This window comes from Camelus bactrianus, chromosome 27 (genome assembly GCF_048773025.1).
Source record: "Camelus bactrianus isolate YW-2024 breed Bactrian camel chromosome 27, ASM4877302v1, whole genome shotgun sequence".
Lineage (NCBI taxonomy): Eukaryota > Metazoa > Chordata > Mammalia > Artiodactyla > Camelidae > Camelus > Camelus bactrianus.
In genome coordinates this window covers 10085752-10097860 of record NC_133565.1, presented here as the reverse complement: position 1 = coordinate 10097860, position 12109 = coordinate 10085752, and the positions used below count along the sequence as shown (strand labels likewise).

At 53.5% G+C, this 12109-nt stretch overlaps 1 protein-coding gene across 1 annotated transcript in view; it reads left to right on the top strand.

The window, feature by feature from the left end:
* The window catches only part of LOC141575201 (uncharacterized), a 49134-nt gene extending 37330 nt beyond the window's left edge, over positions 1 to 11804 (top strand). Inside the window, 5 exon segments of the mRNA XM_074353925.1 lie at positions 1124 to 1472; positions 2427 to 2610; positions 4002 to 4279; positions 6532 to 6698; positions 11305 to 11804. Of these exon segments, the coding sequence (XP_074210026.1) occupies positions 1124 to 1472; positions 2427 to 2610; positions 4002 to 4279; positions 6532 to 6698; positions 11305 to 11622 (1296 nt within the window). The 3' untranslated portion in view covers positions 11623 to 11804.
* Positions 11805 to 12109: the final 305 nt, after the last annotated feature.

Below are 12109 nucleotides of genomic sequence, written 5' to 3'. Positions count from 1 at the left end.
TTTCTTCCATGTCTTTCATGACTTGATAGCTCATTTTTTTTTTACTGCACATATATTTTTAAATTTACATATATGTACTGTTCATTGTTTCTAAGAACGTTTAGAGCTTTCACTTTTTAAGCTTACATAGTTATCAAAGGAATAAAGCCAACCACAAAATAAGAATTAATTCAAAAATATACATACACCCTGTTATTAATAGCAACATTATTTATAATTGCCAGGATATGGACACATCCTAAGTGCATATCAATAGTTGAACAGATAATGAAGATGCAGCATACATATATGTAGTGGAATACAACTCACCCATAAGAAAGAAGGATATTTTGCCATTTGCAGCCCTTCTTTCACATTTTTTTTTCACTTCAAAAACCAGAATTTTAAAACTGGCATAAACATTTCCATTACATCGAAAACAACAAAATACCTAGAAATAAACTTAACCAAGGAGGTTACCTATACTCCAAAAACCAAGATGACACAAAGAAATGGAAAGATTTCTTGTGCTTTTGGATTGGAAGAATCAGCACTATCATAATGGCCACACTACCCAAAGCAACCCACAGATCCAAAGCAACCCGCATCAAAATACTCACGACATTCCTCACAGAACTAGAACAAACAATTCCAAAATACATAAGGAGCCACAAAAGATCCCAAGCAGCCAAAGCTATCTTTTGTAGGTCTTGTTTTTCACTCTTTCTTCTTTTTGTTCCCTTTTTTTATGGCTTGATGACTAGAGAAGGTCCTTTAACATTTGTTGTAAAGCTGGTTTGGTGGTGCTGAAATATTTTAGTTTTTGTTTATCTGTGAAGCTGTTGATTGCTCCATCAATGTACACTTCAAACCTTAAAAAATGAAAAAGAAAGAATGGACTTCGGTTAATATTAATGTGTCACTATTGGCTCACCAATGGGCCGTAGTAATATAAGATCTTAACATTAGGGGAAACTGGGTGAGAGGGATGTGGGAACTCTTTGCAACTTTTTCATGTATCTAAAACTATTCTAAAATAAAAAGTGTATTTAAATAAAAATAAAGAAATAAAAATGTACTGAAAATCAGTGAATTGTCCTTTGTAATAGGTGAAATTCATGGTATATAAATCTTACCTCAGTAGAGCTGTTTAAAGTTAATAAGGGCAGAGTGGGATCGGGGATGGGCCCAGGCAGGGTCAGGGCCAAGGCTCAGGGGCCAGGCTCAAGGCTGGGTCAGGCCAGGGTCAGGCGGGGCCTGCTGGGGGTCAGCAACCTTGACAATGGGCACGGGGGCATGGCTCCCCGAAGGCTGAGGCCGGCCTGTGGCCTTCCTCTGGCTGCTGCTGCTGCTGCCGCCAGCGGCCACCCCGGAGCTGCGGGGGTCCTCCGCCAGTGCCTCGGCGGCACCTGGCCGGGCCCCAGGCGCTGGGGGTCCGGTGGAGGGCGGCCCTCTGACCCCTGACGCACAGCGGCTGGCTCCAGGAGCCACAGGTGCATTGGGGCCTCAGTGTGTGTCTGGGGCTGGTTACACAGGAGGGCCTCAGGGGGGCGCAGCTGTAACCAGGGCCTGGGGGCCTCATCTTCTCTCGCCCTTCCCTCCAGCCAGGCAGCCCAGAGACCACCTCAACACAGGTGGGTCACAGGCCCCCACTGTGGGGCCTCTGGGTGGGAACCACCCCAGGACCTTTGTGGGGCTGTGGACTGGGCAGGTAGCAGGGTCTGGCCCCGAGGCTGGGAGGCTGGCTGGAGGGAAGCACCGGAACTGCTGAATAAGTGGCCCTTAGTCTGGGGCCCAGGAGTCTCATTTCCCTCCCTGAGGCCCTGGGAGCACAGGCCCTAGGCCGGGAGGCCCACTCTCAGGGGGCCAGGGCACGCCCCTGCCCTCCCAAGTGTGGGTCCTAGAGCCAGGGCTGTCTTCATTAGCCCACTCCCTCTTTAGAAATGGAGGATCCTGAGTCAGAGAGGGGGAGTGACTTTCCTCAGGTCACACAGCACTACAGATCTCTGACTGTGAGCCTATTTCCCTGAGATACTAGGATGACGTGGAGGGGGCACAAGCCCTTAGCAACCATGATCTTGGGCAAGTAATATTGGCAGCTTCTGAGGCCTGCAGTTCTTGGCTCTGCAGAGCAGGCACTGAGGAGTGCTAAGTGAGGGAGGTAATGGCTGTGATGGCCCAGCCCTTGGCAGGCTCACTCAGGGATGTCCATCACCCTGGAGATGCTGCTGTCACCTGCTGTGGGTGCCCTTGGTCCCCCTCCCGCCCACCAGACCACTGAGGTCTCATCCCCACGGGGCTTGCTCAGTTGTGCTCTGCTGTCCAATTCTTGGCACCCTGTCATTTTGGTAGGCCTCTGGACACTTGGCCTTGGTTTTTCCATCTCTGAAGTGGACGGGGCTTCCCTGGTAGTGGCACCTGGGGCACTAGCAGTGTCTCTGTCATAGGAGGCAGGGGCGTCTCCACTGTGTGTGGGAAACCCAAGGTGATAGGGAAGGTCTACGGCAGCCAGAACACGGTGGTGGGCCAGTGGCCATGGCAAGCCAGCCTGCTGTACCAGGGGTCGCATGTCTGTGGAGCCACCCTCATCAACTCCCGCTGGCTGGTTTCTGCTGCCCACTGCTTTCTCAAGTGAGTCCTCCTTCCTTGGGTGCTGGGGAGAGGGGTGCAGGGGAAGGGGAGAAAAGGGGTGATGGGCATCCCAAAACAGTCCTCTGGGCTTTTCTCTGGGGTGGTCTGTGGCCTTCAAACCCACATCATCCTTGCCTTTGACCTGCGTACCCTCCACCTGGACTGTCCTCCTCGCTCACCTGTCTGATCCTCCTCATGCTCTGTCCTCAGCCCTTGTGCCTGTCCCCTAACACAGATGTGCCCCAGGAGAGTGGAAGTGTTGGTCCTGGCTGCCATGTGGTGTAGACCAACCTCAGACCACAGCTTCTTCTCAGTGTCCCCACATTCCTGGGTGTCAGACTCTAGGCAGAAACTGGAACTGTTCTGGGCCATTCTGCTTGCTTGTGCAAAACTGAGTTCCCAGGAGGAGCTGTGGTCACTGGTGTGAGTGGGTGGACCCCTGTTGCCAGGCTGCTTAGGTGGGAGATGGGGCTCCCTAGGAGAATGACATGACTGTGGAGGAGCCTAACTCACTGCCCTTCCTGGGCCTGGCCCAGTGCCTAGCTTCTGAACGCATGAGGAGGGGTCTGCAGGGAGCAGGGGCATCACAGCCCAGGGCCAGGAGCTGGAGCTTTGAGAACCCAGAGTTCTGTCAGCACCTACTCTGTGCCACGCTGTATGCACGCCCCTCTGTGGCATTGGGGTGGTAAGACCCCACCTCACTGTGTCTCCGTCTTGTCAGAAGAGAAAGCCCAACATGGGTGAGAAAAGCAGATCACATGGTGGGGGGGGCAGGTCAGGAGAAGCTCTGTGCTCCATTGGGTGTGGAGAGGGAGGGGCTTGCAGGAGAGGGGCAGGGGGAGGGTGTCCGGGTGGATGAGCCATGCATGCAAGGTCAGGGAAGTTTTAACACCTGTACTCAGGGAACAAGGCAAGTTTCCATTCCCTGTGCTCATTTGCTCATTTAACAATCTTTTGTGAGCGCTTATAACTAAGTGGACAAGCAGCCCTTGGGCAGGAAGATGTTTAAAGAAAAGAGGGTTGAGAAAAGTGTGGGGCCAGAAGGTGGGCTGTAGGGAGCCTTGGGAAGGGAGAAGTTAGAGCTGGGACTGAACCAGAACTCCTCCTGTGTACAATCACAAGGCCTTCATTTGATGGCCCCCCACCCCACCATCCAGCACTAGGATTCAATGCTCCTCCAATTCATGGGTGTGATGGAGAAGCCATATGCTGACGTAAGTAGAGTATCAATTAGCCTCAAGAAAGAAGGGCTCCTGACCATTAGAAATGGGGAGACTAAAGCCACGTGGCATACTGGTGGGTAGAGGGGTGGGCAGTTAGATGAGGATGCAGGGAAAGAGAGCTGGCTCACATTCAGACATGATGGTGACCATGCGCCCTTCCTCCTCCAGAAAATCTCAATTCCTGGAGAACTACCGTGTCTTGTTAGGAAACACCCAGCTGTACCAGCACACCAGGCACACCCAGAAGATACCCGTGAGCCAGATTATCGTGTACCCAGACTTTGATAAGTTTCACCCTTTTGGGAATGACATAGCCATGTTGCAGCTGCTCTTTCCTGTGAACTTCACCTCCTACATCATCCCCGCCTGCCTCCCAGCTCCTTGCATGCAGCTGCCCAGTAACTCGTCCTGCTGGATAACGGGCTGGGGCATGCTCAGTGAGGAACGTAAGGGGGCATGGGAGAGACCAGGGGGCAGATGAGGGCGGGGAGGAGGGGCAGGGAGGGGAGGAGGACAGAGGGGTCCCCAGGCAAAGTGGCCGCTGGACCTTGGCTTGCCGTGCCTCATTTCCAGAGGACCGGACTAGTCTAGTTCTAGTTCTGAAAGTGTGTGATCCTAAAGCTTCAGTGCTCCCTGAGTCCAGATCTCCGCAAGTCTGGGAATCTGACTTTTGGACTCAAGGATTGTGTTCTTGGAGTCTTTCCAAGGCTTGACTCCAAGATTTTAATCAACCATGGATGTCAGATGACTTGATTCAACTCAGAAGTCATGGTTGGGGCCTGGACCATTCCAAGCCACTGACAAACACTCCTATTTCCCATTGCCATAGGAGGCACTTGGGAAAACTGGAGAGGAAACACATTTATGAACTCTGACCTCTGACCTCTGAGCCTGCAGGATAAAGTTAGAATAATTATGACCTGAGAGTGTTTGACCTCTCTGAAGCTCGCTGTGCTGTTCTTCCAACACAGGTCAACTATCTACTTTGTAGGCTTATTCAGTGAACTGAATAATGCAGGAAAAAGGTGTTTTTTTAGGATTGAAAAAGGAGAAGTGTAGGCAAAGACTTATAAGCAAGAGTCTTTATTAAAGAAAGGAATGTTCATGGTTTGGGAAATGCTTACAGTGCAAAATTAAGTGGAAAAAGCACATATATTTGTAATTATTTGGTACGGTGTTTCTCGGCAGAGGTGCTGCAGGCATTTTGGATGGACCCTGTCTTCACTGGGTAGGATGCACCTGCTAGTGTTTCAGTAACTCTCCCTGTCATAAGACAACCAGATCCCCAGTATTCCCACACCATACACACGCGCGCACACACACACAAACAGAAATACACCAACACAACACACCACGCTCACACCCACAAATACACACACAGAGACTGCTTCCCCTTGAGGGCAGGGACCCTGTCTTGCTGGTTTAATGTCCCAACCTGTGCCCAGGGCCTGGCCCTAGCAGGTGCTCTGCTGCTGCCCCCAGGTCCTAGAGACCGTCATTCTTGCCTGCACCTCCAGACCGGTCTCCAGCTCCACCCTGTGTGCTCTGCTTTAGTCCCCACCAGCTGAAAGTTTGCTTCAGAGCAGGGGTCGTGTCAGTCCCCTGCTCACTACCCTCAGTGCCTTCTCACTTATGCTTCGAAAAAGGTCCAGACGCCCTACCTCGGCTCTGCATAACGGCCTCCATCCCTCTGTGCTTATCTCCTGCTGCATCCCGTGCACTCGTGACTGCCCAGCTGCAGGCCTCCTTCCTGCTGTGAATGTGCTGCAGCCACTCCATCAGGGCGTCACCGTGGCTGGGCTCCCTGCCCCGATTGCTCTCCCTGCTCTCCTGGGCACGACTTGCTCATCTTGGCAGGACTCATTCCTTTACATGAACAACTCGGCTCCTCCTCTGAGGAGTTTTACTGGATCACATGAGCAAAAATAGACAACCCCTACCACCACAGCTCCCTGTTGCCTTTACATCACTTACTAGATCTAAAATCATTCTACTATTCACTTCACTTCCCTGTATCCCCCAACTGAGTATGTTCCCCTGTATCACTAGTGTCTAAAAGACACTAAACACAAGGACAAATGAATAAGTGAGTGAGTAGATGGGAGGATGGATTGGGGAGGGGGAGGGAGGAGGATGAGTGAGGGGAAGGGAAGATGGGGGTGCGTAGGTGAGAGGATGGTGGGCAGACGGATGGAGTGAGTGGACACATCAGTAGGTGGAGGGGGGAATGGAGAGATGGGTCAAGAGATGGGTGGATGGGCAAATGGATGGAAGGGTGAGTGGGTGAACGGGACAAAAGGAGAGCTAGGTAGATGGAGGGAGGATTGGTGGGTGGAAGGAAAGGTTAGTGATAGACAAACGGAGAACGGATGGGATGGTTTGTGAAAGGGCAGGCAGGCTGGTGGATGGTTGCTGGGCACCCGTGTAGGGTATGTGTTGGTGGGATTTGCGGAATAGAAGAGGTGTGGTCTGTTACCATGAGAGAGGTGGAGGGAATAGGATGAGTTTGGAGGAGTTCAGCAAACAGGAGGGGGCTTCTTAGGCAGAGGTAGGACTGGAACAGTGCTGCAGGCCCAGCTGTGCCGAGACAACCCCGGGCTCGGGGCGCAGGGGCGAGCAGGGCGGAGGAGCGGGGAGCGCGGAGCAGCCCGGAGCTGAGCTGCAGCGCACTTCACTGAACTCCTCCTCGTCCTCGCAGGGCCTCTGCTCGAGCCCTTCCGTCTCCAGGAGGGAAAGGGGGGCCTCGTTGAGAACAAGTTCTGCAATATGTTATATGAACAAAGAGTTGGCCAAGGCAGGAACTACTCTGTGCACGAGGGGATGCTGTGTGCTGGGGACTTCTCGACAGAAAAAGCCATCTGCCGCGTGAGTGAGGCCATTTCTGTTCCTCCCTTGTGTGTTCTCAGGGCCTCAGTTTCCCTGAGGGGGGGAGTGGTGTTGCCTCTGCTCTCCTTGTGGAGACCCCCCGGGACGTCCTGCTTCCTCCCTCTCCGTGTCTTCCCGGGCTCCAGCCCTTGGCAGCGTCCCCCCGGCTGCCCCTTCCTAAGCCCATTGTCCCTGAGAGCGTTACTGGCAGGACCTCAGACAGCGTCTGTTTTTGAGGCATATTTTCCAGTTTTGATTGAGGTGTAACATACTTACAAAAAAGTATATTCATAGTGTTGCCATAGGTGTGTAGTGGATGAATCTTCACAGTGATGCAACATGTGACTAACACCCCGGGGCCCCACTCGTGTCCCTTTCCCACCACCAGCATTCAGGGGAAACTGCCACCTTCACTTGCAACCCCTCAGATTAGATTATGGGTTTTCTGTAAATAGAATTTATTTCCAGTTGTCAGTCTTTCGTGGCTTCACATTCTGTGTGTGAGCTGCGTCCCTGCTGCTGCTGCCTGTAGTTAGTTTGTTCATTCTTGTCGCCTTCCAGGACTCTGCTGGAGGCACTGAATTCTGTGGTCAGTTCTGCTTCTGATGGGTATTCTAGCAGTTTCCAAGCTGTCCATTTCATTTCGCTTCCAAATGTTTCATATTCCATTTCATACAAGCCCATGAGGAGAACTGTTGGATTGAAAGGTATGTGTGGGTTCAGCTCTGGCAGATGCTACCAGATGCCTCCAAAGTGCCCACCACACGCCCCCGTTCCAGCAGCGGGTCAGGCTCTGTGTCCTCACCGACACTTGGCACTTTCCATCTTTTCTCATTTTGATCTTATCGTGGTTTTAATCTTCATTTTCATTAAATATATTTTCATATGCCTATTGTCATTGGATCTCTTCTTCTGTAAAGCTGCCCTTCCAGTTCTCTCCCCTCTCATCTTCCTCTTGGGTTGTCTGTCTTTTCCTTGAGGGGCTCTTGGTGTATTTTTCTATATTCCAGACATGAGTCCGCTGTTGGAGTGTGAAGATATCTTTCTGCTCTTTGTTGTGCCCCGTGTTGTAAGCGGGCAGACAGGCCCGGAGAGGGAAAGTGGTGCCCTAAAATAAGGCAGTACAACCTGACTGCAAGCCCACTGCCTCCCCACAGGGCCCAGCCTCCCACGCTGACATCACATCTTTCGCACAGATGGCACCGTGGGGTGGAGGGGAGAGTGTTGGGCTCTGGAGTTAGAGACGCTGCCCTGCCACGTGTCCCTGCCCTGTGACCTCTGGCGGTCTTTTCACCCCCGGAGCCTGTGTCCTCATTCGCAGTGTGGGACTCTGAGGCCTCCTTCACGGGGTTGTGGAAAGGCTGGTGCAGTGGCTGGATAGTGTCCCCTAAATTTGCATCCACTTGGAATCTCAGAATATGACCTTAATTGGAAATAGAGGCTTTGCAGATGTGACTAGATAAGAATCTCGAGATGACACCACTCTGAATTTGCAGTGGGTCCTGAACCCAATGACTTGTGTTCTTATAGGAAGAGAGAGAGACACAGAGACGCTCCGTGTCAGACTTCTGGCTTCCAGAACCGTGAGAGGACACATTTCTGTTGTTTGCAGAGTCACTCAGTTTGGGGTGATACGCTGTGGTGCCCCAGGAGACCCGCATGGGAGGGACGGGGTGTGCCTGGCCTGTGGGAGGGCCTCGCTGATGGCAGGTTCCATGATGGCCCAGTGAGCTGCTGAGCCCGAGGGGGGAAGCTTGGCCACCTGCCCCCTTGGTAGGAGGTGGGCCCAGGTTTCCCGAGTCTCAGGCCCTAACCAATGGTGTGGACTTTCTGACTGTCTGGCCTGGCCCGTCCTTCTCACAGAGTCAGCTGCACCCAGAGGTGAAACAAAGGGCTCAGCCCTCATCCTCCCAAGTCCCCATCTGGCTGTCACCCTGGACCCCACTTCCAGCCTTGTCCTCCACCTGCCTTCCCCTGCAGATGTCATGCCCATGGAGTGCAGGGCTGGAGCCCTTTGCTTGCCTCTGGACATACGCAGTATCCCTTGACCTCTAGTCACCCTGCCCCCTAGCTTGAGGACACCACTGAGCTGGACACCTAGGAGTCCCAGCAGATGACCCCCTCCTGCCTCCCTCAGCCTTTCAATCACCCAAGCCCATCTGAGAGATTCCTTCTAGATTCATCTGCCACGTCACCTGCTCTGGCCCCCACCCTCCAACCCGGGGCTCTCTTCTTTCCCCCAAAGTGTCCCTCCCCCTGCACAGGGCCCCCAGAAACAGGTCTGAGGAGAGAAGGGCCACAGGGGCACTCAGCACTCAGACTGTGGGGCAGGACAGACCTGGTTCCAGGCATTAATCTGTTGTTTACTGGAATTGTGGCCTCACCTCAGTTTCATCACCCATGAAATGGGGTCGCTAACAGCCTCCACTTAATAAGGTTCCTATAACAATTTGAGTACTGTGCCTGGCACTCAGTAGGTGCTTGACAAGTGCTGGCTTTCATTCTCCTGGCCTGGTCTGCCCCCCTCTATCTTAATTGTACCTTTTCTGGGCCTTTCTTAGACCTTCCTCTCACTCAAGGTGGATTTCACTTCCTGGCCCCACTCAACACACACGTGCAAGTGTGTCCATGCACACACAAACACACACACACAGTTGGCTGTGTCTCTACAGCAGTGCAAACCACAGCTCACTTCGCATGGGAAATATTAGTGTTGGGGTTCCCTCTGCCATCTGAGAGCTCCCCAGGGGCCAGGGGCCAATGGAGCCCTTCTCATCTCCTCTAGATTGGTCCAGAATCCATCATGATATTGGCAACCACATGGCTCACCTGCGTGAATCCCTTGAGGCCCGGAGTGGACAAGGACCAGGCCTTCCCCTGGCCTTGAGCAACTAGGAGTGGGAACACTGTGGGGAGGGCCGAGGGATCTCCAGGCAGGGACCACAGAGGGGAGGAGCTGAGAGGATGATGGCACATTCCCTATGTCCAAGGAGCCCCATGTATGACCCTCTTGGGGCTGCTGAGACAAACCACCTCAAACTGGGTGGCTAAAATTACAGAAATTTATTCTTAGGTTTCTGATGGTCAAAGGTCTAAAACATAGGTGCTGGCCAGGCACGTTCCTTCTGGAGGCTCTAGGGGAGAATGTGCCCTTTCTTCTTCTGGCTTTTTAGGGGCTGCCTGCATTCCTTGGCTCATGGCCCCTTCCTCCATCCTCAAAGCACATCGCTCCAAACTCTACTTCTATCATCGCATCTCCTCATGTGACTCTGGCCTCCCACCTCCCTCCTTACCCATGAGGGCCCTTGTGACTACCTTAGGCCCACCCAGGTAATCCAAGATGAGCTTCCTACTTCAAGATCCCCAACTCCACCACATCTGCAGAGTCCCTTTTGCCACATAAGGTGACATAAACACAGGTTCCAGGGATGAGGATGGGCATCTCTGAGGGTTATTTTCAGCTGGCCACACCACGTACCCCTCTCTCTCCTTCAAGCCACCGCTTCCCCCACCCTCCCTCTCAGCTAGAGGTCTTGCTGCTTATTTCACCTAAAACATCAAAGTGAGCAGTCAGACTAGAGCTCATTCGCCCTCCCAGCCCCACAGCCCGCTCCCCGCGTCTTGCATCTGGCCCATCCCTCTTCTCCTCGCCTGCACTTACTGCTCCCTCTGCTCCTGCATCAGAAGGTTAGGTTGTTTCCTGTTTAGAGTCTCAGCTCAGGAAGTCTTTGTGCCTCCACCCTTCCTGTCCTGTTCTTTTCATGGCTTGTTTCCACACATCACATCTGACCACGGCAGGCTAGCTGGCTTATCGACAAAACACCATGGGGGAGGAGCAGTGTCATTTCACCCCTGTGCCCGAGGGCGGAGGCTGCCCTGGATGCTTGACGTGCGTGTGGACAGGTGAGCGGAAGAGCGGCAGGCATGGCTGTGGCCCCGCTCCACTCCCCCCACGCCCAAGGATGAGACCCTCCCTTTGGCTGACGAAGTGAGAGGATTTTCAATCAGATGGTCCTGCCCTGACAGTATTTCAGGACTCCAGTGATTCCCAGCAGCTTTCTGGGGACCCCCTCCCGCTCCCTGAGCAATGTAGGCTTCCCCTGCCAGGCCTGGGTATGAACATTTTCTGAGGATGCTCATCCAAGGGGTTGAGAGAAAACCAAAGGCCTAAATGAATGAAAAAGGGGGAGGACCCAGGTGGGGATGTGCTGCCGCAGCTCAGGGTTTTGCAAGAACTGAGGTCTGAAGCAGCTTGGCCTGACCAGGCTCCACTCACAGACCAGTCCTCCTGGGCCCTGTTGGGGCAGCTGTCCCTTCTTGGCCTGGACAGTGCCTTCTCCTGGACCACCGGGGCCTCCCTGGGCACAAGTGTCCATGTGTTGTAGATTTCAATCCACAGCCATCCTGGGGGTCAGTCAGAGCTTCCTGAAGGGTGATGCCAGCGCCTGCCTGCATGACTGTGGCTGCAGGGGGACACTGGTGTTTGGACTTTCAAAGAGGTCCACCTGAGTGAGTCTGGATGCTAGACACTCATGAGCCCAGCCTTGCTCCCTGGTCTTCTCAGCGCTGGCCCAGCCGCCCACACTGACTCCCCTCTCTTTCCTAGGGTGATTCCGGGGGACCCCTTGTCTGCAACCTCACCGATGCCTGGGTTCTGGTGGGGCTGGCCAGCTGGGGCTTGGACTGCCAACATCCCATCTACCCCAGCGTCTTCACCAATGTCTCCTACTTCATGGACTGGATGGATGAGATCCAGAGGCTCACACCGCTCCGTAATGCCATGTCTGCGCCTCCTCAGACCCAGTTTCCACACCAGCCTCTGCAAGCTGCTGGCTCACCGGGGCTTGGCACAGGCTTTGTGTCCCCACAGCCTTGGCCCCTGCTGCTGTTTCTGCTCCAGGACCCACGGCAGGCCCTGTGGTGACCTGCCAAGCCCCTCTGCTCCTTCCCTGTGTCTCAGACCCCAGTCTCCTTGCTGGAATTTTCCAACCCTCCCCTCCCCCAGCCCCATCAGCTTTCAGAGGTTCCTTCTTGGCTTTCCAGTCCAACAGCTGCCACTCCCCAAACCAAGCCTGAAAAGTCAAATAAAAACAAATGAAAGACTCATCCTGCTCCTGTCTTTGGGCCCTGCTGCCCCTCCTGACCTTCAGCACTCACCCCTTCCCTTGAGGTCTGTTGTCTGGCTCCCTGGACAAAGAAACAGGACCTGGCAGAGAGACTGTCCCAGGAGGAAGACAGGGGTGAGGACACTGAAGGAGTCCAGCTGGGGAGGGAGAAGGATGTGTTCATTTGCAGACTCCACCCCAGCCATGGGAGTGCACAGGTTTTCAGAGGAAGTGTATCAGTCAGCTCCAGCCGCTACAACAAATACCACAGGCAATGTGGCTTAAACAACAGGAATTTACCATCTC